This window comes from Folsomia candida, unplaced genomic scaffold (assembly GCF_002217175.1).
Source record: "Folsomia candida strain VU population unplaced genomic scaffold, ASM221717v1 Fcan01_Sc001, whole genome shotgun sequence".
Lineage (NCBI taxonomy): Eukaryota > Metazoa > Arthropoda > Collembola > Entomobryomorpha > Isotomidae > Folsomia > Folsomia candida.
The window spans coordinates 15958181-15980539 of NW_019091193.1; the positions used below are offsets into that span (position 1 = coordinate 15958181).

At 37.2% G+C, this 22359-nt stretch overlaps 1 protein-coding gene across 7 annotated transcripts in view; it reads left to right on the forward strand.

Annotated features, from left to right (window-relative positions):
- The first annotated feature begins 268 nt into the window (after positions 1-268).
- Positions 269-22359, forward strand: part of LOC110846504 (band 4.1-like protein 4) — a 50821-nt gene continuing 28730 nt past the window's right edge. For all 7 annotated transcript variants that reach the window (XR_004833600.1, XR_004833601.1, XM_022093285.2 and 4 more), the window contains exons 1-2: positions 269-797; positions 1215-1817. Coding sequence is in view for 5 of the 7 variants with exons in the window: in XM_022093285.2 (XP_021948977.1) it covers positions 1734-1817 (84 nt within the window). In the remaining 2 variants the exon portion in view is untranslated. The remainder of the gene's footprint in view (positions 798-1214; positions 1818-22359) is intronic.

Here is a 22359-nt window from a genome sequence, read left to right on the forward strand (position 1 = left end):
TCGGACAAGTATTACGACATTATTTTCAAGTAAATCTGTGGAAATGCTTACACCTGAACTGCATCGGAAACAATAGTGCGGTTGTATCCCTGCCGTAAAGAGGGGAACCCAATTTGTATGCTCACCTGTGCCAACTACCTCTCATATCTGCCAACACATCACCTGAGGATAGCAGTAATGCGCCCTTTCTTCTGATGTACCTGCTCAATTCCACCACCTTTTGCTCGTTACGTCTTACAATGCAAACCTACCTGTCTCATCTTTTCACTTTAGTTTTACTCTGCCACCCTTGAGAGCAACAAGTTCGACGTGCCTCCATCCTTTGTTCTCATGCTTTTTGCCCTTTTCATATTAAAATTGGTCTGCAATAGTAAACAAATATTTCAAACTTTATAGGTGTCTATGAAATTTAAGAATTTTATAAGGATACGTGTAGATTATAATTTCAACTTTTGTTCGTTTTAATCATATTTCCATTGGTATAAACAATACACAAGTTATGCAACACCACTGATTTGAAATACACTATGTTTTGAGTTTTTTATTAAAAATCAATTAAGACAACATAAAAAATATTTACTAGCATTCTATTTCTATACAAGTGTTGTTTGACAGCTTTTGTGGTGGTAACACAATTCAAAAGTTAACTAACGTTCGGCTGTGTTACAGAAGCGGTCTTGATTGAAAATTTACGGTTTAAAGCTGGAAAGTGATAAATGATATTTTTAATGATTGGTGACCTTTGTAAATAAGCATTCTCACATTAGAACCATTCTCAATCAGACAACACTGAAAGGGTAAGTCTCGTCTCAATCTTCTGAACGCATTTATTTCGCTTTTCACTTGACCAACATGAGAGGTTTAATTTTAAAGATACCAACCAAAATCAAAATCTTATAAGGTTTAGTCTATTAAATAAATGACCCAGAATTCATTTTAGAATTCGTGTAATTTTTATGAACCTGTATAACGGAAAATTTATATAATGCCTGGCTTAACATGGTCCATTCAAATGTAACAAATTTGTACCATACATACAACATATTTAAATTATACAAAGAAAAATAACTTTAGCAAAAATACAAGTACACAAGCTACACTAAAAATGTCTTGTGGTGTATACGATGCTATATCAAGTCTGCAATAAAACAATCTCACGCAGGGTCAAATTTTCTTAAATCATATGTAGAAACCTATTTTATTATTTATTGCAGACAAATTCAAAATCATGCTGAAGGACGATTTGTGACAAGGAGTTCAAGCTGTCATTACACTACTATGCAATGTACATCAGAGAGCACCAAAAAGATTAAAGTTGGGTTGTGTTCTCCTACGTGGATGCTAATACTGTTTTAAAAAGTGAAACAGCTAAAACCGGTGCAATTTGCAAATTGCTAAAGTCAAGGGTTGGCAAGACGGAAGGAACGGAAGACTACCCGTTCGTCCATGGGAAGATTGATAATCTAGGAATCAAGATAAATTAAGGAAGAGCAGACGAGACCGGTTTTATACGCATCCATCTCCTTCAAAAACTTTAGAACTACCGTTTCATGTTGCAAAACATATTAGACGAGAAACATTAGTAGTGCCGTTTCATGAAAGGAGTGAGTAGTGGATGGTTACTCAATCCATTTATTATTACTGCCACGAACGAACCGTTTAGAATCGACTACTTACTTTCTTCGCAACCCATTCACTACATTTTACGTGGATAACCCTGAACGAAAGGAAAAATGAAGTGTTTCGGGCAGAAAATCAGGAATTACCACTGCAAGGTAATTCTACTTGATCAGCAGGAACTGGTGCTTGTTGCACAGGTAAATACTTCAAAAGTTCATTTTATTGGGTGATTGAGTAAAGAAAATGCCAGCGACTTCGGGAAGCCTTCTAATGCCTCACAGCTATCTGTATTATACAACCGCTAACTAATTGCTAATCGTATAACAGTGCTGCTCTACACTTGTGTAAATAGTTTCTCTGCCTCTCTTGTGATATTTCTCCGGTTCCAATCACACGATAAGAAATGTAGCTCTGTTAGATATATCCAAGATATATTTTGTCGTATGGGTTCCAATAAGTCCAAGTACCATGCAAATCGGTCAACTCGTTACAAAAAGCTACAGTATCTTATTCCATGAGTAGGACAGCCCGACAGACGGGCGGGTAAGATGGTACATCAGTCCTGATTCGAGCTAAATGGAAATCGAGATTCTGGTATTATTAAGTTGAAGAAGATCAACTTTTATTCTCGTTTTGTATTCCGTCATCTATCTCGCTTGCATCATCACAATGTTACTGGTCACCCACCATTCAATCCATAACAAATCAGTTCCTTATTTTATTTCAACCACTTCATTCAATTCAGTCAGTTCAATAACTTACTTAGATGCTGATCAAACGGAATTTCAAGAGTCAAATTGCATTAATCTCAGATTTCAGCGCATGCATGTAACTAACTAGGTATGTTTATATGTATATGTGTACAATTATTTATATTTATTTACGACTACTTATGTAAGTACACATTTGGTATGAACGTATTGTTGTACCTGCATTTACATTTTTATAGAGATTACTGATATATAACTACACAAGTACATCGGGATGCATGTATCCTGAAAATTTATTAGTAAAAATTCAGTTATTACACGCTACTTATGTACATGTACCTGTACTAATCTAGTTTAGTAAAAATCTCACGACAAAAGTCATGGCATAATTTTTATGACAAGACCATCTAAGAGTTGGAAAACCCAATCAAGATCTATAATTGGTCTTCTTCCTTGCTAGAGACGACTCCACTGCTAAACCATTATTGTCTCCTTATTTGAGCAACAATTACTCGGTATTACCTCACTCATTCAAGAGTGACCAGCCGTGCTTTTACAGGATAATTTCCATTACCTACAGTCACGTAGAAAATCAGGATTAACTTTAAAGAAAGACGAAAGAAAGGATGGTTGATGAGTCGAGCCTTCTTCCGGTATCATCCATTGTCAACCACACAGGCAATCTTTTTGCCAATCTAATCTAATCTCTTACGGTCCATCATCCCTTTGTCAACGTCAACGTCAATCTCTCCACCACCGAACCGAGATAAACAATTACACTGGGCACTAAAATAAGATGCAATTTTATACTTAGCTGGACTTTAGAACTCAATATATGTACCAGATCAATTTGGTTCTACAGTAACAAATTGATCAATTAAATTGATTCGGTAAGTTCAGGATTAGTTTTCATTTTCCCATCAGCCAAACTGGGAGCATCAGAACTATGTTATAAATAATACAGGATTATAAAGACTCTACCTCTTGATTACACTCTTGCATTGCTTGTGGAGCTAATACACATGTACATTTCTATGAAAGTACATACGTTTTAAAGATTCAATGCATCGACTGATACCCAGCATCGGTCTTCTTCAAGCTCAATTCTAGGTCTGCTGCTACAATGTCTCGGCAATCCCCCAAAGACAAAGAGTACGAATACATATAACACATTTACATGCATTGCATAAAGCGCAGCTGTGCCGACACCTCGAAGATTGTTGACTGTAGTTAAGTAATTAATTACAATTCTCAATTAACAATTGCGGAACCGTGCGCTTAATTCTACATTTCCAGCCAGATGGGCCTTGACTTAAATTGGCATACGCACTAATGCGATTTTTCATGTCGAAGCTATTTTGTTAGGAACTGATGAACACTTACTCAGTCACTTAATTCTCTATTCATTAGCTGAGTCAGCAGTTTCTAACGTTTTGTTAAATGCAGTTTTTATATGGTCGTCGTCTCGCATCAGAATTTCATCTTTCTTTAAAACGGCTTTTGTGAGCAGTTTAACTTTACTTCCATTAATGTGTATGTGTGTATGTGTACACGTCCAAAACAATATCGCAGACAAATCAGGCAGATTGACCAAGTTGAATAATGAATTTCTTTGAGAGACAATAACAGGAATCAATTGACGTTTAAGACTAACTAAAATAACTCTTATTATGTATGTCGTATTTGACTTTATATTCTTATGCATTTGCATACATACAGATGTTGAATTTCATATGCTAAACTTGGTTTCAGGCAATAGGCGATCTTCACCTGTCAGTTCATTTTGTCTTCATACACACCATACATTTTTAATACTGTTGCATGTGAAGATTAAATCGTCATTTAATAAACCTTCTGCCATTTAGTGAAGCGTAGTAGGAAATAGCAGGAATTGCTACTTGCAGTAATAATTGGTTGAGCTGTGAAGGTTACGTTTTCTTCCGACCAAATAAACCTTCCACAAGGCTTAAGGAAAATAAGTTGTTAAATGCTGCTATCTATTAATTATACATGTTTATTGTAAGTTGGACATGTTGACAACTTTTCTTCTTTGGCTATGTAGATCTTCTCCCGATAAGTCTATATTTAAGCTTGTACATACTTACAGAAATGTAGTTAGCTATTTACTAAGTCTTTATATTTCTAATAGCAATTAGCAGCCATACTGTGGTCTAATATTTATGAGTCGAAAGGTTCGCAAGTCCCTTTATTATTCTACAGGGGAAATCATGAAATTTTACTACAGATAAAATAGGACTGTGTGGAACTAAATGAGAAGCGTTTATGAAGATATACATATGTACACATTTAAGTGCATTGGTTGGTTGATTTATGTGAGAGAATTTTCCAAGCAATAACATCCTTTGATCCTTTGGAAGTTAAAAATTAATGCCATATGTATGTAGCCTTGGGTAAAGGTTAATGTTTCGAGAAGAGAACTGTGGAATGTAATTTCGTCTAGACTTTAAATTTTGAAGCACGACCACCAGAGTGACAGAACCGATGCTCTGACACGACTATCAGTCATCAAAGAGTTTAAGGTTGTCATTGTCAAAATACTCACCATCGATAAAGAGGATTGGATGATGTGGTTAATAGCTTTGTTGCATTATCCTTTGGCTAATTTTCTTTCAGCTCTGCTGCGCATATGCTTCTGCATCTTTTGTCACATATTCTTGATCGCGAGAGACGACAAATTAGGTAAAAATTACATGTCCATTGCTCTCTCCAAGTTTTAAAGACAAAACGCCGGACTCATGCCCTGCGACATTTTTGTGAATGTTGAGACAAAAGTTGTATTGCTCCCCTCTGAATTACTAAAAACATACAAATCCGCTATCATGTCAATTTGGAGTATTTGCAACTTTTTTAAGATCGATATTTTTTACTACAAAAACAACTTTTTTCTCATTAATAGTGTTTTTATTTACACACAAGTTTAATATTTGTTTACAAAAATAATTTACTTATCGTTAGTTTATAATAAACTAAACCTAACAAAGAATAGATTAGGTGAAGCGATGCGATTGATTACCAATATCAAATAAACAACTTCTCGTGGATCTGACATTTTGTCATCGGCTTTTATCAATTCGATCAAATTTTATCAAATTGATCGCAGAAATTGTATCACTTAAGAAAAATAATTAATTAAGTTGTAATGTATGGCCTCCTGTTAAAGAATGATTTACAGGATTTACATTCATTTGAACAGCATTTGCAAGTGCAGATGTTGCTTGTCGTCGCAGAAGCAAAATATGCAAATGCATGGCTACCGAATCCTGCTCACTTAACACACAAAAGTTATTTCATTAGATAAATCTTTGCAGAAAATGCATCAGAGGGGCAAGTGTGCATGCATGTATTAATATATGCCATTTGAATTGGTCGAAGAGTGTGCAGCCATTACCTGAAACACACCCCATGAAACTGACTCGCTGGCATGCAACAACGTAACGTGGAACATCCATCACATGACACATACTGATAAAATGCCACGATTAAACTCTTGGCTAATAGTTTCAAGTCTAATTATTTTTTGCTATTTTGATAATTACCTTCGTTCGTCTCTGCGCTGTCAATTGTTTGAGAGTAAAGTCGACATCAGCATTTGATATCAGGAGAGTAATTAATTCATGTAGTTTGTAGTTGTCAGGTGTGAGAATTTGTTTCGTTAAGTTTTACATCCATTTTAATTTATTCTAGTTCGAGGTTAAATAAGACGTCGATTAAATGTCATTCAACATTCCAACTTCTTTGGCTTCAGATTGCTCGTTTTTATTAAATCAAAAGCAAACTTGTTTTTTCGCTGAGAAAAATGTACCAGTTCAGCCAAATGAAATATGTATGTATGTACAGGATGATGTTCTTAGAGCGGTTTTTGTATGATTCTGGATCGCTTTATACATATTTAAGTCTGTGTCACACTAAAACAAAAGAGATGAATATTGTATTAAAAATGCATATGGATTTGTCAATCCAAGAACTGTCAATAGTTTTATGATAGTGCATGAATCAGTCTTTCACTTTGAATAATTCAAAATAAATAAGTTACTCAAGCTCAAGCCTCAAGTTTTATTTTCCAGAAGGAACCCTCCATAATACATATTTACGAAGAACACAGACAACCTAGAGACAAAAAATATTAGAAGAAGAAGCATTTTCTTCCATTATGCTTCCCAGTTCCAGTTGATTATCACTCTAATACGTGACTCTGTGACGGCTTGTTGGTTTCCCATGTTTAGTGTATGCCAGCCCTTCAATTTGAGATAAAGTCGGTCTCGCCACACTGCGTTTTCTAGCATCACAACAACAATAGACGTCGTCATTTCCTCTGCAGCAGGCCACAACGACAACCAACCAAGTTCCAATAATAACAAGATCCACTACAACAACAACGACAGGAAAATGAGTAAAGTTGACGCTAACTGACAGAAAATTGCTGTTCTTACTGCACTTTTCTTCTTTGTGGCAAGTATTTGAAGCGGCTTGTCACGTAGTAATATGCAGATATTATTATCAAGGTTGCAGCATACATAAAATCAAATGAAACGGGCTAATTTTGAAATTTGGTATGCAAATCTCGCCATGACATTAAAGGATTAAGGTTTCCTAGTTGAACCTCAAGTTAGTTCTGCAGAGTCATTGGCCAAATACATGTATGGATACTTTTATTATTTATGCTTCGTCAGTTTCAACTTGCTAACTTACCTAGTTTTGAACTTTACAAGTTTGCGAATTTAAGAGATTAACTCAATTCGTAGTGCCAACTATTTTCATTCGTGCACATGTAATCCGCATCATTTCTTCCATCCTCCGTAAGCATCCCGTTAAGGTAAATGAAAAGCTGAGTAGTGCGATTACATTTATTTGCGAGGTAAAATGAGCCCTGTTTGACAGGCATCATCTAAAGAGAGAAACAACTGTACTTGTCGTGGTTGAATGGGAATGAGTCGAGTAAATGCGGTGACAGATTGATAAAAAGAACGCAAAGTTTTTCAGCAGAGAGGAAATTCATAATTACCTGCTGCTGCTCCTCCTTCTGCAAAATAAATTCCCTTCCTTGCTCTGTCCATCTCCTGAGAATCATGTAAAAATAAGTACACAAAGAGTTAATGCTTGGCAAATGGTGTATTACTCGTCGTAGATCGTGGGTCCGTCTGCGAGGGAGTCTCATTTAGTTTTTGCACATTATGCACCTGTTGGCATTTCGTCCGAATAGAGAAGAAGATCTGACGCACGATACATTTATTTCCCTCAAAAGACAGGTTGCAACCATTCACTAAAGAAACCTTATTGGGGTGCACTTCCGTTAATTTTTTTGTGCTTTGGATCTTGTACGTAACTGCGGAATAGAAGTTTGTTATGTGTCTCATCCTGCACCCGGATGGTCAATTAGCGAGTGAAGATGATATAGGTTAGAAAAATTTTAACATGTTCAGCAATAAATGACAAAAATGCTATGCTGTTGTATGGATACCCATAAAGGCGTATGGATGGGCATACTACTCTAAAAAAAAAAGCGGAGCATCTACCAAATGTCGTTGGTAATAGTTATCGGTGAACTTTATTTATTTAATTTAAGCCTTGATGTTGTGGTGGAAGTGTAAACCTGACTGATCCAGTTGATGTTTTGCACGAATAAATACGTTAATTCTGCAGATGCCGTTATAACTTCCTCAAAAGGTTACATAGGCGGAGGCGAAGTTGAAATTTGCAATAAAATAATGTACTCTTGAGATTCCCATTGATAGCGTGGTCTCGTGGATAATCCACTTATTATCTGCAGTGTATGTTAATACTGAGTCAGGGAAAGCCACTTTATTAAAAAGATAGAGCATCAGCATTTTGGCATAATGTTGTTGCAATTACTAAATATACAGGGTTTCTCTTACAGTTCAGAATTAGATTCTTCTGTCTGATGCATATTGGTCATCTGAGACCGCTGTCGTAGGATTGACACACAATTTATGTGCACAATTGGTCAACCAACAGTCAACCACGTCTCTCGTCATCTCGTGAAACCACTTAGGTTGCCAAACTTGCCAACACTTTTTTAATTTTTCGAGACTTTTAGGATCTGCAAGTTTTCCAAATTTTAAATGAGCCGTACACAAACAGGCAACCAAGCGCCACAATTTAGTCATAAAATGTAACTGCTGGCTCTTGTTTACGACTATTTAATCTCATGACCATCTACATCACCACCTCAATCTTGTCATCCGCGATTTACGTTATAGTGACCACTAATGGCATTTTAACCTGTATCGAAAGTTATATGGTGTCCACAAATCCAACCAGCTCAGAGAAAAATGCATAATTTAAAAAATTGTTTACTTTCATTTTGGTTCCAATTTCCATTGCATATTAATTATTGTATGCACAATCAGACGAAAAACACTCGTGAGTTTGAATTTATCTCTTGAAAAAAGTGCATTACAAATGTTAGGCATGTAGCAGCGCAACATAACTTGTTATTCTTGACCATTTACTTAAACGATAAGAATTAGCAGCCATGTTTGCTTTCTCATACTTCACGATATTGCAATGATAAATACATGCATGAATAATATAAACTGTGTACTGAGTTTTGAACTAATTTACATGTTAGCCTCTTAAATACTGGTTTGTGGTGTGATATATGTATGTGTGGTATAAAGTCCTTGCAATAAGTATATGAAGTCTTATGTCAGACACTCGCAAGGGATCAGGCAACGTGTGGCTAAAAATCCTCAAGGGTCCTCACAATTTCCAAAGCGCATACCAATTGTCAAACATCTCCCAAATTCTATTCGATGAAAATCAAATGTGTTGTTACAACCATTTAATTTTCTTAAATAAACTCCAGCAGCAGATACAATAACCTCGCGGAAACAGAGTACATTGAGATGTTATACAGCCTACTCGAGACTCGAGGTGCATCATTTTCTAGAATTTGTCATTTTTTGACGTGTCTACATTTTATGACCTTTGACCTTGAACGGTCACAGGGCCATCGTACCTCGAAATGATGGTGATTTCTAAAATTCTTACCCCCTAAACAACATCTAAAACCGTCAAAACAAAATAATTCCCATTTTTGACCTTTGATGCCATTACCGTGGCGCTGTGACCTTTTGCTCAACAAGTGGAGTTAATCAATCCCCTCTTACTTTTAAAATTTGATGCCTATATCCGAAAGCAGAACTAAATAAAATTGATTCGTTCGAAAGTTATCGTGCTCACAGGCAGGCAGACGGACAAATCGATCGCAATAACTACAAACGCTTCACTTCGTTCGGCTCGCTAATAAGTCCTTGCTCTTTCTAAAGTGCATCGCTGAGGTCGGTGGGGCCGAGGTTTCATATTTGATTTCTTGTCATGTTTAACAAGGTAGGATGGCCCAAAAACCATCATTTTTGACTTTGTTGACTTTCGTATTTGTGTAATATTAAACTTTTTATTATAGTTTATCGATTTGCATAAATGTGCAACACTTCAAACAACCACACGCATTGAACTTAATTCATGTATTTATGATTTTGTTGATGTTGTACTCTTGTACTTATTTACTTCATTATGATAAGGCAAATAAGTAATATAAATATGTGAAGAAGGCTGCAAGACTGGTTTCAGTAAATTTTAAATCTTTCAACGGTTGAATCCGATGCATAAAATTCCTAGATTTTAATATTTGAAAATAAAAAATAATGGAGACTTACATACATATGTGCACTAATAATGGGCGAATCCGAAAGTCGAATTAGGGTTGTTGCATGCGTATGCGTACTCTGTTATTTGATGATGTGAGAAGAATAATCCACCTCTTTTTGAAATTGAGTTGTATACAATTTCCATAAAGTAAGGATGGGCGGACAGACGAGGATGAAATGACCCTTCTTCATAATTCAAAAATCTTGGCTTAAATTTTTAAAATTAGGTTCATCTCATTACGAGCATCACCTTTGAACTTTGTACCACATGTGACATACATACATACATGCAAACACTCTCGCATCGAGTACCTCTTTAACAACCAGTAAAATTAACGACCAGCAGACGTGCATAGCTGCGAATTTACAAGCTGAGCATTTTATGTAACTAATACACATTATACGTATGCAAGTACTTATATGTACAGATTTCTGCAAAACGAAAGGACTCGTCTCGTCATTGTGCATAGAAAATTTAAAAAATAGCCTTTGATCCTTTTGGAAGAATGCTTGTACCTTAAATATGTGTTTACACTGGTTATGAAAATCCAAAAAATGCCATAAAGTCTTTCCTTTCAAGTGGTATGAGTAATTACACCACCTCAGGGGTTGATGTAGAGCAATAACTTTTACTCTTCTTAACATCATCGGTTTGAGATAAAAGCCACATAATTCATGATACCACATGAATTATCATCGCCCAAGTTGGACAATCGACTAAGAAAACTTTGAGTACGTATAAACGAGGAATTAATATATTCCAAATGTTTGTAAGAATTTTTCATGTAAGTATTTAAAATATTTTGTTTGCTGGTTTAAACATTTTAAACAAACTGCTTCTTCTATTTACATAATCGTGTTGTCCTCAGGTCGCTTTCGGGACACATGTAATTGTACGAGGATGAATGAGCAGTCATAAAATTGTCAGTCCGTTACTTTGCTTGTTACATGTTTGGTGGTTGAACTGAAGTGAAAACTATTTGCGCAAATTATTTATATTTGAGTCCAACTGTATTTTTAATGTCATAACTTCACGATATGACCAACTGTTTATGCCGACTTGTTTGTGAGGCAGAGCTACAAAATAGAATTCAATGAAGTTTGTTGAATAACATCTTCGCACATCGTTGAATTTCCGATTAATTCGATTAAACTGCAGTAATTTCATTGAACGAGCTTTGATTAAAAATTGCTGGTTGATGCACATACTGCTTAACTCTAATTAAACGAGTCTGTATGAAAATGAGACGTGGGTTTTATTCAAGAAACCTGTGAGCAAAGCTATAAAGTTGAACTATATAGCCTTATAAGATGTTGCTCTGAATTCCTTCAACTCGAACAGGTTTTCAGATTTTAAATAATCATTTACGAGGTTTGATAAGAATCAGAATTAAGTCTGCCCATCCACTCTGTCTCTGCCTGCCCAGTGTCCAGTTTATGCAGAAGGGTACGCTAAGGGGTATGTAACATAGTTTAATTACTCCCTAATAATCTTTCTTCTAAATAATTAAGCGAAGATCAACCGAGTTCATATGTATTGTTCAGCACCCGTTGAGTCGGAAAAGTGGACACGCTTCTAACAATAATCTTTACTCAAAATAAATTTAGGATATGTACTGATGCAGTTTCAAAGTGAAATCGGCTTAAAATTTAAAATAATTACTGGTCATATTTTTTAAATGTTGTGAAACCATACAAAACCAATAATGTAAAATTAGCAGTGTCGGTTCACTGAAACGTGAATGGTAATAAAACCAAATCTATTTCAAAGTCACCGTTCACCATCAGACATCCGATCGAAAACTTCATTGTTAAAGTATTAAGAGGCGGCCAGGCGTTGTTGTGATGGTAAAATCATGGACAACCTGTTGACCAAGTACAGTTGTAAAAACTTGTTCCAAAATTGTGGATGCAAATTAATTGCTTTAAAGAAGACGTGTAATTTATATTATCTTTCAAATCAGAAACTAAGTTATGATACCTTGTAAATTCAAATGTTTCGGTTTGGTTAGATTTAGACTTATGTAGCTTTCCACCAATCTATTGGAATATTGTGAAGATTGATGGTTACTTTAAGTGTACAGTAAGAAATTTATTGTATCGTAAATATTTCCATTGATGCCTAAACTTTTTTTTGCTCAGACCATTTTTTATTCTCGGTTTTTGGAATTAAATTATTATATTTATGACTTCTGTAGCTGTTTTTAGTACTATCTATACTTTTCTCCTGGAATTCTAAATCTTCATAACGCTTTTCATTGTAGATGCGTCCATCACAGTTTTTAATGGCAATTATTAAACCAACCATCTGACCCTTGCAACCTTTGGAACGCTGATGCAAATGTGACATCAGCATTTCAAAGGTCAAGGGATTCAAAATACATAGATGTAGTTTTCATATGTATCTCGCCTCTCATGTGTGTCCAAACCATATTGTGTGCAGGAGGAGATCACGAAGGGGAAGAGAGGATAGGAATGAGGAGCACAGAATGATGCCTACGTCATCATAATCATCATGATCATGAGGGCGTAGTTTGTGCATATGTAGCGTAAGTAAAGGTAGTGATCAAGTAGGCGTGGCTTATGTGATCACGTATATATAGAGTAAGCATAGAGAAGAAGAAAAGAGTGTAGTTTTAGATTCAGGATCAGCAGGTTAGATTTAGTGATCATCAAGATCAAGTTCAAGGTTTAAAGCTTCGGAAACTTAATAATAAGTTCCTGTCTAGATAATTAGTTAAAATATAAGTTATAGCATTAGCTCTCCCACGTATTAGTAATACGAGCATTTCTGTAAAGTCAATATTTTTCAGTCGGTATTGATGTAAATAAATATTTCTTAATTCTTATTAAAAAAGTGAGTTTCTAATACAAATTTCTTGCACAACGTCACAAAGAAAAGGGGCATCCGCGAAAGTGGATGTGAATCAGGACACGCAATCCCATAATAGAATAGGGAGCGTTACAAATTGGTGCTACGAAACCCTTAGTAATAAAAAGTGCAATAATAAACTTGGAAATCTTTCGCGATAAAAAGTGCGAAGGGCAAAAACAGTGAGTTTGAGAACAGTTTTGAGTCGTTGGCAGTGGAAAGTGTGTTTTACGTATTAAATTACATATTCCTTCACTTCTTGGATGGTACAACGACATCCGACATCATGGGAATGCTGACTCAACTCTTCGGTTTCGTCGACATGACCGGACTCACCAACCTCAAGGGAAATGTGACCTCAGAGGCAACAGCGCCCCTCGTATCGTCATCATGGTGGTATGGGGGATTTCTCTTCATGATGGAAGTCTTTGGTATCGCCGCGGTCCTCCTCTTGATCGGTATTTTCATCAACAGTCTGGTAACAACGTATATTTTGCCTCACTTACCTTCCTGGATGATTCCACGATACGAATCCATGAATGCGGGTCGTCGTCGTAAAAAGTTAGGTCATCAAATGAGCAATTTGGATAGGGATATCGAGACCTTGTTTACCATCCAGAACAAAAATCATAATCAATTTGTGAGAATTAGTAACATTTTTGATTCGTTAACTTCTGAAATTGCTCAAATTTTCATTTCAACCAGTAATCATCATAATTCCCAACTTTTTGAGCATACAGATTCGTTGTGGCGTCGGGTGAATAGCCTAGAAGTTAGGGTCAAGCAACTTTTGTTGGAATTTGATATTCGTTGTGAGAATAGGCATGACTCGGTAGGACAATTGGTATCGCAACAGGCAGCTTTACATAATTCTCCCTCTCCTGATCCTATCCTATCCAGCCTTATTGGTTATGAATACCCGTACCCTCAACAGTCAAATATACCCTTCCAGGAATATGTAGATGAGAAGATTAGGCACCTCGGTGAACAAATAGGACGATACAGGAACCATTTAGCATCTTGCATAAAAAGCAATTATGCTATTGTGGAAAAGGAAATGGGAAACTTCCAGAACCACATGAAGTCATCATTTGAAGACGAGGTCACTTGGATTCATGAACAATTGACGAGGATGCAAACTATGATAGATAAGCAAGACCAAACTATTCAAGCTCAGTCCAGCATCATCAATGAGTTCATTAATGTAAATTCAAGGGTTCAAGCTCCTTCCAAGGAGATGATACCCACGCTACCCAATCAAGATGACCCCTCTTCATGCGTGGAACTTCTTGGCGTCCCTCCACCACCACAATTCTTGTCATGCCCTCCACCACAAGTCAATTACCCTCCAAATGAGAACAAAGAAGATGCCATTCCAGCGTGGTGCATTTCTCGCCCCAGATTCATGGAGCGGAAAGATGAAGAAATCCCAATAGATCCTTCCGATGCAATCATGCAAACTCGTTCTTCATCCTCAGGACCTGTACTATTTCATTCGGTAGGCAATATTCCTCTACCCACATTTAACCCGAACATTGATTCAGCCGAGAATTTCATCATGGAACTCGAGAATCATATGGAACGGAAGCGCTTTCTTCGGAAAGATTGGATCCTATCACTGCCTGCAGTCTTCAATCAAGACCCCAATCAATCATTATGGTGGCAACGAACAAAGCTTTTCGCTCGTACATGGGACGATTTTAAAAAACATTTCATCACCATGTATGCATCGGATTCTGATCTTCATGCTGCACTAGAGAAGTTACTTTTACGTCGGCAGAATGACAACGAACCGTTCCAGAAGTTCGCCTTCGAGATGGACCTCCAGTACCGGAAAGTGAACCGAATGACAACGAACAACAAAGAAGCAGAAATTGTCACCTTCATTGCAGAAAGAGCTCTCCCGTACTTGAAAGCAAATCTCCTCGCGAGTCGTGCTGCAACGGTTGTGGACCTCATTAACTATGCGTCAAAAATTGAGCGTCCTGTACAAGAGAAGTCCCACAACAAGTACAAATCCTGGCAAAAAGGTGAGAAGAAAGTGGAATCTCATTATCAAATTCTGCAAATTCTGGAAGGAAGTCCCCACCACCTTCAAATAGACAACAACAACAACAACAACAACCACAACAGCAGCAACAACAAGTGGCACCTTTCCGACAACAAGGTCGACCGAAAGTGTGTACATATTGTCCCCATTTAAGCAACCATACCACCCAGAATTGTCGTCGTCGTCAACAGCCTCAAGTGAATTGTGGTCAAGGGAGTGATCAACACTCTCAGCGTCAACAATCGTCACAAGATGCGACGGGAAACGGGAGGAGGGATTAACCATCCACGGATTTGTGGTTACTCATCCTCTAATTCAAGATCCCAACCGACTAATTCCTATCCTTCCTATTACTTTCCCCTCCTGTAAATTAAATGCCTTAGCGGATACTGGTTCTACGATTTCAATTGTAACTTTAAAGTCGCTTAGGAAAGTTTTAGGGAAAGGATTTTCTGTAAATAAATGGGTAGAAGGACCAGTTATCATGCTAGATGGTACTGAGTCTCTTCCTTCTGGTATGGTTACTTTAAAATTTAATTTAAATGATCGTGAATACACTCACACATTCGCTGTCATGAATAATTCGAATGAAATGCTCTTGGGTATGGACTTTCTTCATAATTGTGGGTTAGTGTTGGACATAGGGTCACTGGAATGGGGTTTTTCAGACTCCTTTCCAAGTCAAACGTCCCCACTCACAGTTGGTAAAGTTCACGTCTCCAATTGCAATTTACAATTAGTGAGTGAATTTGAATCCGACCAACTGAAGGAGCTTATCAAAAAGTTTCCCGATGTAGTCGATGCCCCATTAGGGAGGATTAAAGGTGTCAAGCACACAATAAAAATGATGGAGGAGCATCCAAAGAGACAGCGTCCGTATCCAACGGCACCCCACAAACATGCAGAGATCAACCGACAAGTTGACGAAATGCTAAAATTGGGGGTGATCCGTCCATCAGATTCCCCATACGCAAGTCCTGTTCTTTTGAAAGAGAAAACGGATGGGACTTGGCGATTTTGTGTTGATTTGAGACACATCAATAGATATACGGAGAATGATAGTTTTCCCATTCCACGCGTTCATGACCTTCTCCGTAAGTTGGCCAACGCAAAGTATATCAGTACGATGGATGCAGAGAAAGGGTACTGGCAGATCCTTATGGATCGGAAGAGCCGCAAGTACACCTCATTCTGTACCCAAAGGGGCCTTTTTGAGTTTAACATGATGTGCTTCGGACTCAAGAATGCTGCGGCGTCCTATCAGAGGATGATGAACGAGCTTCTTGCGGGTCTCGATGAGTTTGTGTTAATTTATCAAGATGATGTCCTCGTATTTAGTGAAAATTTTAGTGATCACAAAAGGCATCTCGAGACCGTCCTAGAACGGTTTCGAAAAGCTGGCCTGACACTTAAAAAATCAAAATGCCATTTTGGGAAGAATCGCGCAACCTTCCTAGGTCACATTGTGTCCTCCAAAGGCATAGAAATGGACCCTGAAAAGGTCAGGGCCATTCAAAATTTTGAATTCCCATCAACAAGAAAACTTTTAAAGACTTTTCTTGGGATGATCCAATGGTATCATGGATTTATTGACCATATGGCCATTTTAGCGGAACCACTTTATAAGTTGACCTCAAACAAAAGTGCTTATCATGAAACACCCGCCGCAAAACGGGCTTTTCATGCACTTAAAGCCGCTTTCTTAAAAGAAATAGTATTAGCCCACCCGATCACTGGAAAACCTTTCATTTTGAGAACAGACGCCAGTAATATCGGAGTAGGAGCATATATTTCCCAATTAGACGAATATGGGGAGGAGAAAGTGATTAGTTTTGCCAGTAAAACTTTCTCTCCAGCCGAACGTAATTACTCAACAGCAGAGCAAGAGTGTTACGGTATTCTCTTCGGTCTGGAGAAATTTCGTGAGTACCTTGATGGTCACGAATTTATTCTCCAGACGGACAACCAAGCCCTCACATACCTAGAGAGCATGAAAAATACGAATGCCAGGTTGATGAGATGGTCTTGGAAGTTGCAAGAATGGTCCCCATATATCCAACATATTAAAGGTCGTGATAACTGTGTCGCAGATTTTTTATCACGTAATCCAGGTACAGATTCCACCGAAGTTGACAAAGATGAGGAGTACATGTACCCACCAATTCAGGCACGTACCCTCAAGTTGGCGTGCAAATTGACACGTGAGGTCATCCAGCGCCACCAACAAAGATGTCCAGAGGAGATGACCACACATTACTCATCCCCTGACTTTGAGGCGATCAATGGGGTGGTCTATTATACCAAAACTCCCACCATCGTTCCGGTCATTCCATCTTCTCTGGTACCTGAGGTCCTCGCCACTTTCCATGACGCTGTCTATAGTGGTCACTTGGGAGTCGACAAAACAATGGACAGAGTCAAGAAGAGCGCATTTTTCCGCAACATGCGTCAACAGATTGTGGACTACATCGCCACCTGTGACATCTATCAGCGCGTGAAATTCGACAATCGGAAACCTCCTGGTTTGATGCAATCGTCGCCAGTCGAGAAACCGTGGGCGACCCTGTATATGGATCTCATGGGTCCCTACAACAAGTCTTCTCCAGGAGGATTTACCCATCTTTTAGTCATCATTGATGGGTTCAGTAAGTGGGTGGAATTGTTTCCTCTGCGAAGCACTTCCGCCGCGGTAATTGGTAAAATATTGGAAGAACAGGTATTTTGTAGATTTGGTATGCCAGAGACGATTGTGAGTGACAATGGTACCAATTTTACGTCTACAATTTTATAATTTTTGTGTAATCAATGGAAGGTTACCCAAAAATTTACTAGTATTTATCACCCACAATCCAATCTGACAGAAAGAGCCAATCGAACAGTTAAAACTATGATTAGAGCTTATCTTGATGACCAGGCTCATAATAAATGGTCAAAACAGATTCCTTTTCTACAATTAGCCATTAACACGTGTCCTCGGTAATGAGTGTAATTCTTAGGATGTTTGATGGTGAATTTCTCTCATCTTCGAAAGAATGAAGTTCGGTGGCGTCTTGAGGGGTGATGAGCCCTTCAAGGTCAAAGCTAACGTAGTTCTAATGTGGTATTAACTAGTGGCCACGCAATAGGGTGCGTCTTGGCGACGTGACGAACTAGCCAAGGTCAAATCCAGAGAAATTGCACAAAAAATGAGTAGATTTCACATCGTGCAGTCCTCTGAGTCCCTCAACAATCTTCGTAAGTCGCAAAAATCTTGGTTGGTTGGATTTGTTGAACATGTTTACAGTGATTTTTCCATTTAATATAAGCTTTGAGTAAGAGTAACTTGATTAACATGGTGTGATGGTGACTCGTAGATTTCAAAAAATTGTTTCTCAATAATTGTTCGGGAAAAATTCTTCAAATTTACACAAGTAATAGATAATAAGTTAGTACCCTAGGAATAAAAATAAATTTGGAAAAGGCCCCATTAGATTCTTCGAAATTTTGAAAGTTCCCATTTTCCAATGTAGAACTTAGGAATTTTGTGGGAAAATTTTTCGGAAATATAAGTTATAAAAATTATATATGATAGATGTTTAGATGTATAATAAGATTTAACGACAAAAATACAAAAGGCTCCAATAGTTTTAGAGATAAAAATTCATAAAATTTTGATTTCGTATCCCTACATTACATATATATACATATGTATACATGGTACAGCTTTATACAAGGTTATAAAATGGTGGTTATCGATCTTGGGTTAAGCCAATAAGTATGAATTCTAGCTATAAGTAATCATAGGATAATATAGTAGCATTAAAATTTCGTATGGCAAGGTTCAATTGTAGGGAAATTTTGAAATTTCCATTTTTCCAATGTTAAAGTTCAGGAATTTTGGAACAAAAATTTTCATAGGAAATATCTAGTAAATTTATTTATGATAAGTCTATAGTAGTACATTAATATTTAGAAAGAAAAAATAATCGGTCAAGGTTAGTTCTCTAGATATAAATTCATGAAATTTTGATTTGTGTATTACTTTAATACATATATATGTAACACACAGTAGTCATCATGACGTCACACTGGTAGTATACATAGTACATGTTACAAGTAGGATAAATAGTACTTTAGTGATATCAGATTCCAGGATATAAAATGCGGTGTCATAGTTTTTACACATAATATTAAGAAGTACAAAATTAAGTAGGTTATCAAAATAATTTTTATTAATATATCTAGCTATAAGATTAGTTAGTTTAACTTTGGCCCTGCGTCCAACTCTCTTTACGTTACTTCATGGTGGACAGGTTCCATTGTTACGTAACGTTCGGGAGGGGAGTGCAACCTTTGGAACGCTGATGCAAATGTGACATCAGCATTTCAAAGGTCAAGGGATTCAAAATACATAGATGTAGTTTTCATATGTATCTCGCCTCTCATGTGTGTCCAAACCATATTGTGTGCAGGAGGAGATCACGAAGGGGAAGAGAGGATAGGAATGAGGAGCACAGAATGATGCCTACGTCATCATAATCATCATGATCATGAGGGCGTAGTTTGTGCATATGTAGCGTAAGTAAAGGTAGTGATCAAGTAGGCGTGGCTTATGTGATCACGTATATATAGAGTAAGCAGAGAGAAGAAGAAAAGAGTGTAGTTTTAGATTCAGGATCAGCAGGTTAGATTTAGTGATCATCAAGATCAAGTTCAAGGTTTAAAGCTTCGGAAACTTAATAATAAGTTCCTGTCTAGATAATTAGTTAAAATATAAGTTATAGCATTAGCTCTCCCACGTATTAGTAATACGAGCATTTCTGTAAAGTCAATATTTTTCAGTCGGTATTGATGTAAATAAATATTTCTTAATTCTTATTAAAAAAGTGAGTTTCTAATACAAATTTCTTGCACAACGTCACAAAGAAAAGGGGCATCCGCGAAAGTGGATGTGAATCAGGACACGCAATCCCATAATAGAATAGGGAGCGTTACACCCTATAGGACATAGAAATTTCAATAACTCACACACACCCTGGTGACCTGACGATTCAGACACGGCAGACAATCAACCCTAGTTTTTATCTAAATCCCACATCAACAGCTATCGTCAAACTTGATTCGATTCCCTCTCCATGTATGGAAAGGGGCTTAATTCATTCCAGTTGAATTTATTTGAATATGATAAGCATTTGCTAATGAATCTCACTTCATTATAAGAATCTGATAAACACTGCCATCCACTGCTTCGTTTTAAATCATAGTTCACGTTTGTATGTGGTCGGCTTTATAATTTTCCGTGCTTAATCCATAGCTTATCCAAAATTAAGCATTTGCTAAATTTCACTCCATCAAGTGAGCCCAAATCCAATCAAAGAATATAATATACTGTAAATTCGTATTAGAAATACAAATTTTACAGTTGGTCTTCCTTGAAGACCAAATAATGGTGATTTTGCGCAATTTATTTCATGTACCAGTAAATTTCGAATTAGAAATGAATCACTGAAAATCTCGTTAAGTGTTCATACCAAATGTAATCTTTTAACGTCCATAAATGAGTATTTAATCAATGTAGTCCTAAAATGGGCATTTGGTTTGATAAAGCAAACCAAGCATTCTCCTTTGGGTGATTTTTAAATGAAGAACTATTTAGACCAAATGCGAATGAAGTGCATTTTATCTCGTTGATTGCGGCGGCGAGACGACTAAAGACGTTGACATGGGGTGAAAAGTCATTAATTACCGTTCCTCGCAAAGTGACAGCCTTTACCAAAATTTTACACAACTTCGTCATAACTCACAATCTTCACTTTATTGTTTCTCGCAAAGTTCTCCACGCTTTTACTTCAAATTAATATTTGGTTGTGGAAAGGTGTATGCATATGGATGATGATGATGAGACATGTATTATATCATGTTCGAAATGGGTCATCAATCAGTGCGTTTTTAATAAATTGTACTTAACGAAACTAAATTGACAGCGAAACTGTTATGGGATGTCAATTAACTTTTTTGTCAAGAATTTTTGGATTCAAAACATTGGAAGTTCATTGAATCGAAGCCATTGCAATGAGTCTTTGTGCAGGGCGCATAAACTTTTTGTTGTCCGTCGTTTCTCTTAAGGGGGTGATGCAGGGATGAGCATTTTTTCTAAAAAATTAAAAAATTAAAAGTTCGGGAATTGCATGCAATTTTCCCATGAATGTGGTTGTCAACCAAATTTTACAAAGGATAATATTCTGCACCACGGGCTTCACCCGACCCATATGGCCCCCACTGGTCATCCATTTGACGGATCTTATCAATCGCGGAACTTTATTCCTCATCTTCAGAGATGAAGACCAAGATAAGATTTACTTATTTCATTTCTAATATGTGGTTGACAACCAAATTCATGGGAAAATAGCATGCAATTCCCGAACTTTTAATTTTTAAATTTTTTTGAAAAAATGCTCATCCCTGCATCACCCCCTTAAGAGAAACCACGGACAACAAAAAGTTTATGCGCCCTGGTCTTTGTGCAACCAGGGCAATGGGAATACACATGGGACGCTGTATCACTTAGAGAATAACTCTGTCCCCCTCAGATCTGTCTAAATATCGAAATTTGAGCTGCATAAATATCTTAATGCTTTGAGAGATTGAAGATTGTCAATGAACTAGAAATTCATGCTTCCCTTATAAGTGACGATATATAATCTGCAACGAAGTATTGATGATTACCGGATATAATGTCAGCCGATCACGGTAAAGCCATGCCAATATAAATTTCAGCACTACTTACATGCATGCATCAACTTAACTTATATCTCAATGATATGGATTATGTACCTTACATCATTACTTCAACAATGGTTTCCAAGCACTATTCGCTGCTTGCTTAGTAAACTGCATATTTGTTTAACGGCACCGGGGGACTTCCTTCCTAGATTTTATGCTTCCCATTTAGCGTGCTGGCTGAAGCCACCCACCCAGGACCGTTGGTTCTGCTAAAAATAGCTGCATCCATCTGAATGGATATCAATTCAATATATATTTAATCACGGATTAAATAGGAGCATGAATAAGTTGCCATCCGAATTTGCTATCTTTGTGTGTGGGAGTTGTCTTCTTCGAACTTACTTGATTTGAATGGCAATGATGAGACGACGAGGAGATAAAATCAAGATCAAATAAATCTCGGAACCTCCTCGCCCAAGTCGTTGAATGGACTTTGGGCTGGGAATGAGAGAGGAGAATTGAATTTGCATGCTGCTGAGCATCATTACATGCGAACAAAATTAACTAGTGCATAAAATGTCGGCGCAGAATAGCTTGAATAACTTGGTTCAGATTTATTGTACCGCGATAATAATTTTGTTTAGGTTCCCAATACAGGGATATCCTATGCACTCAGCCTTCTGCTAGTTGGCTCGGATTTGATTAATGAACTGG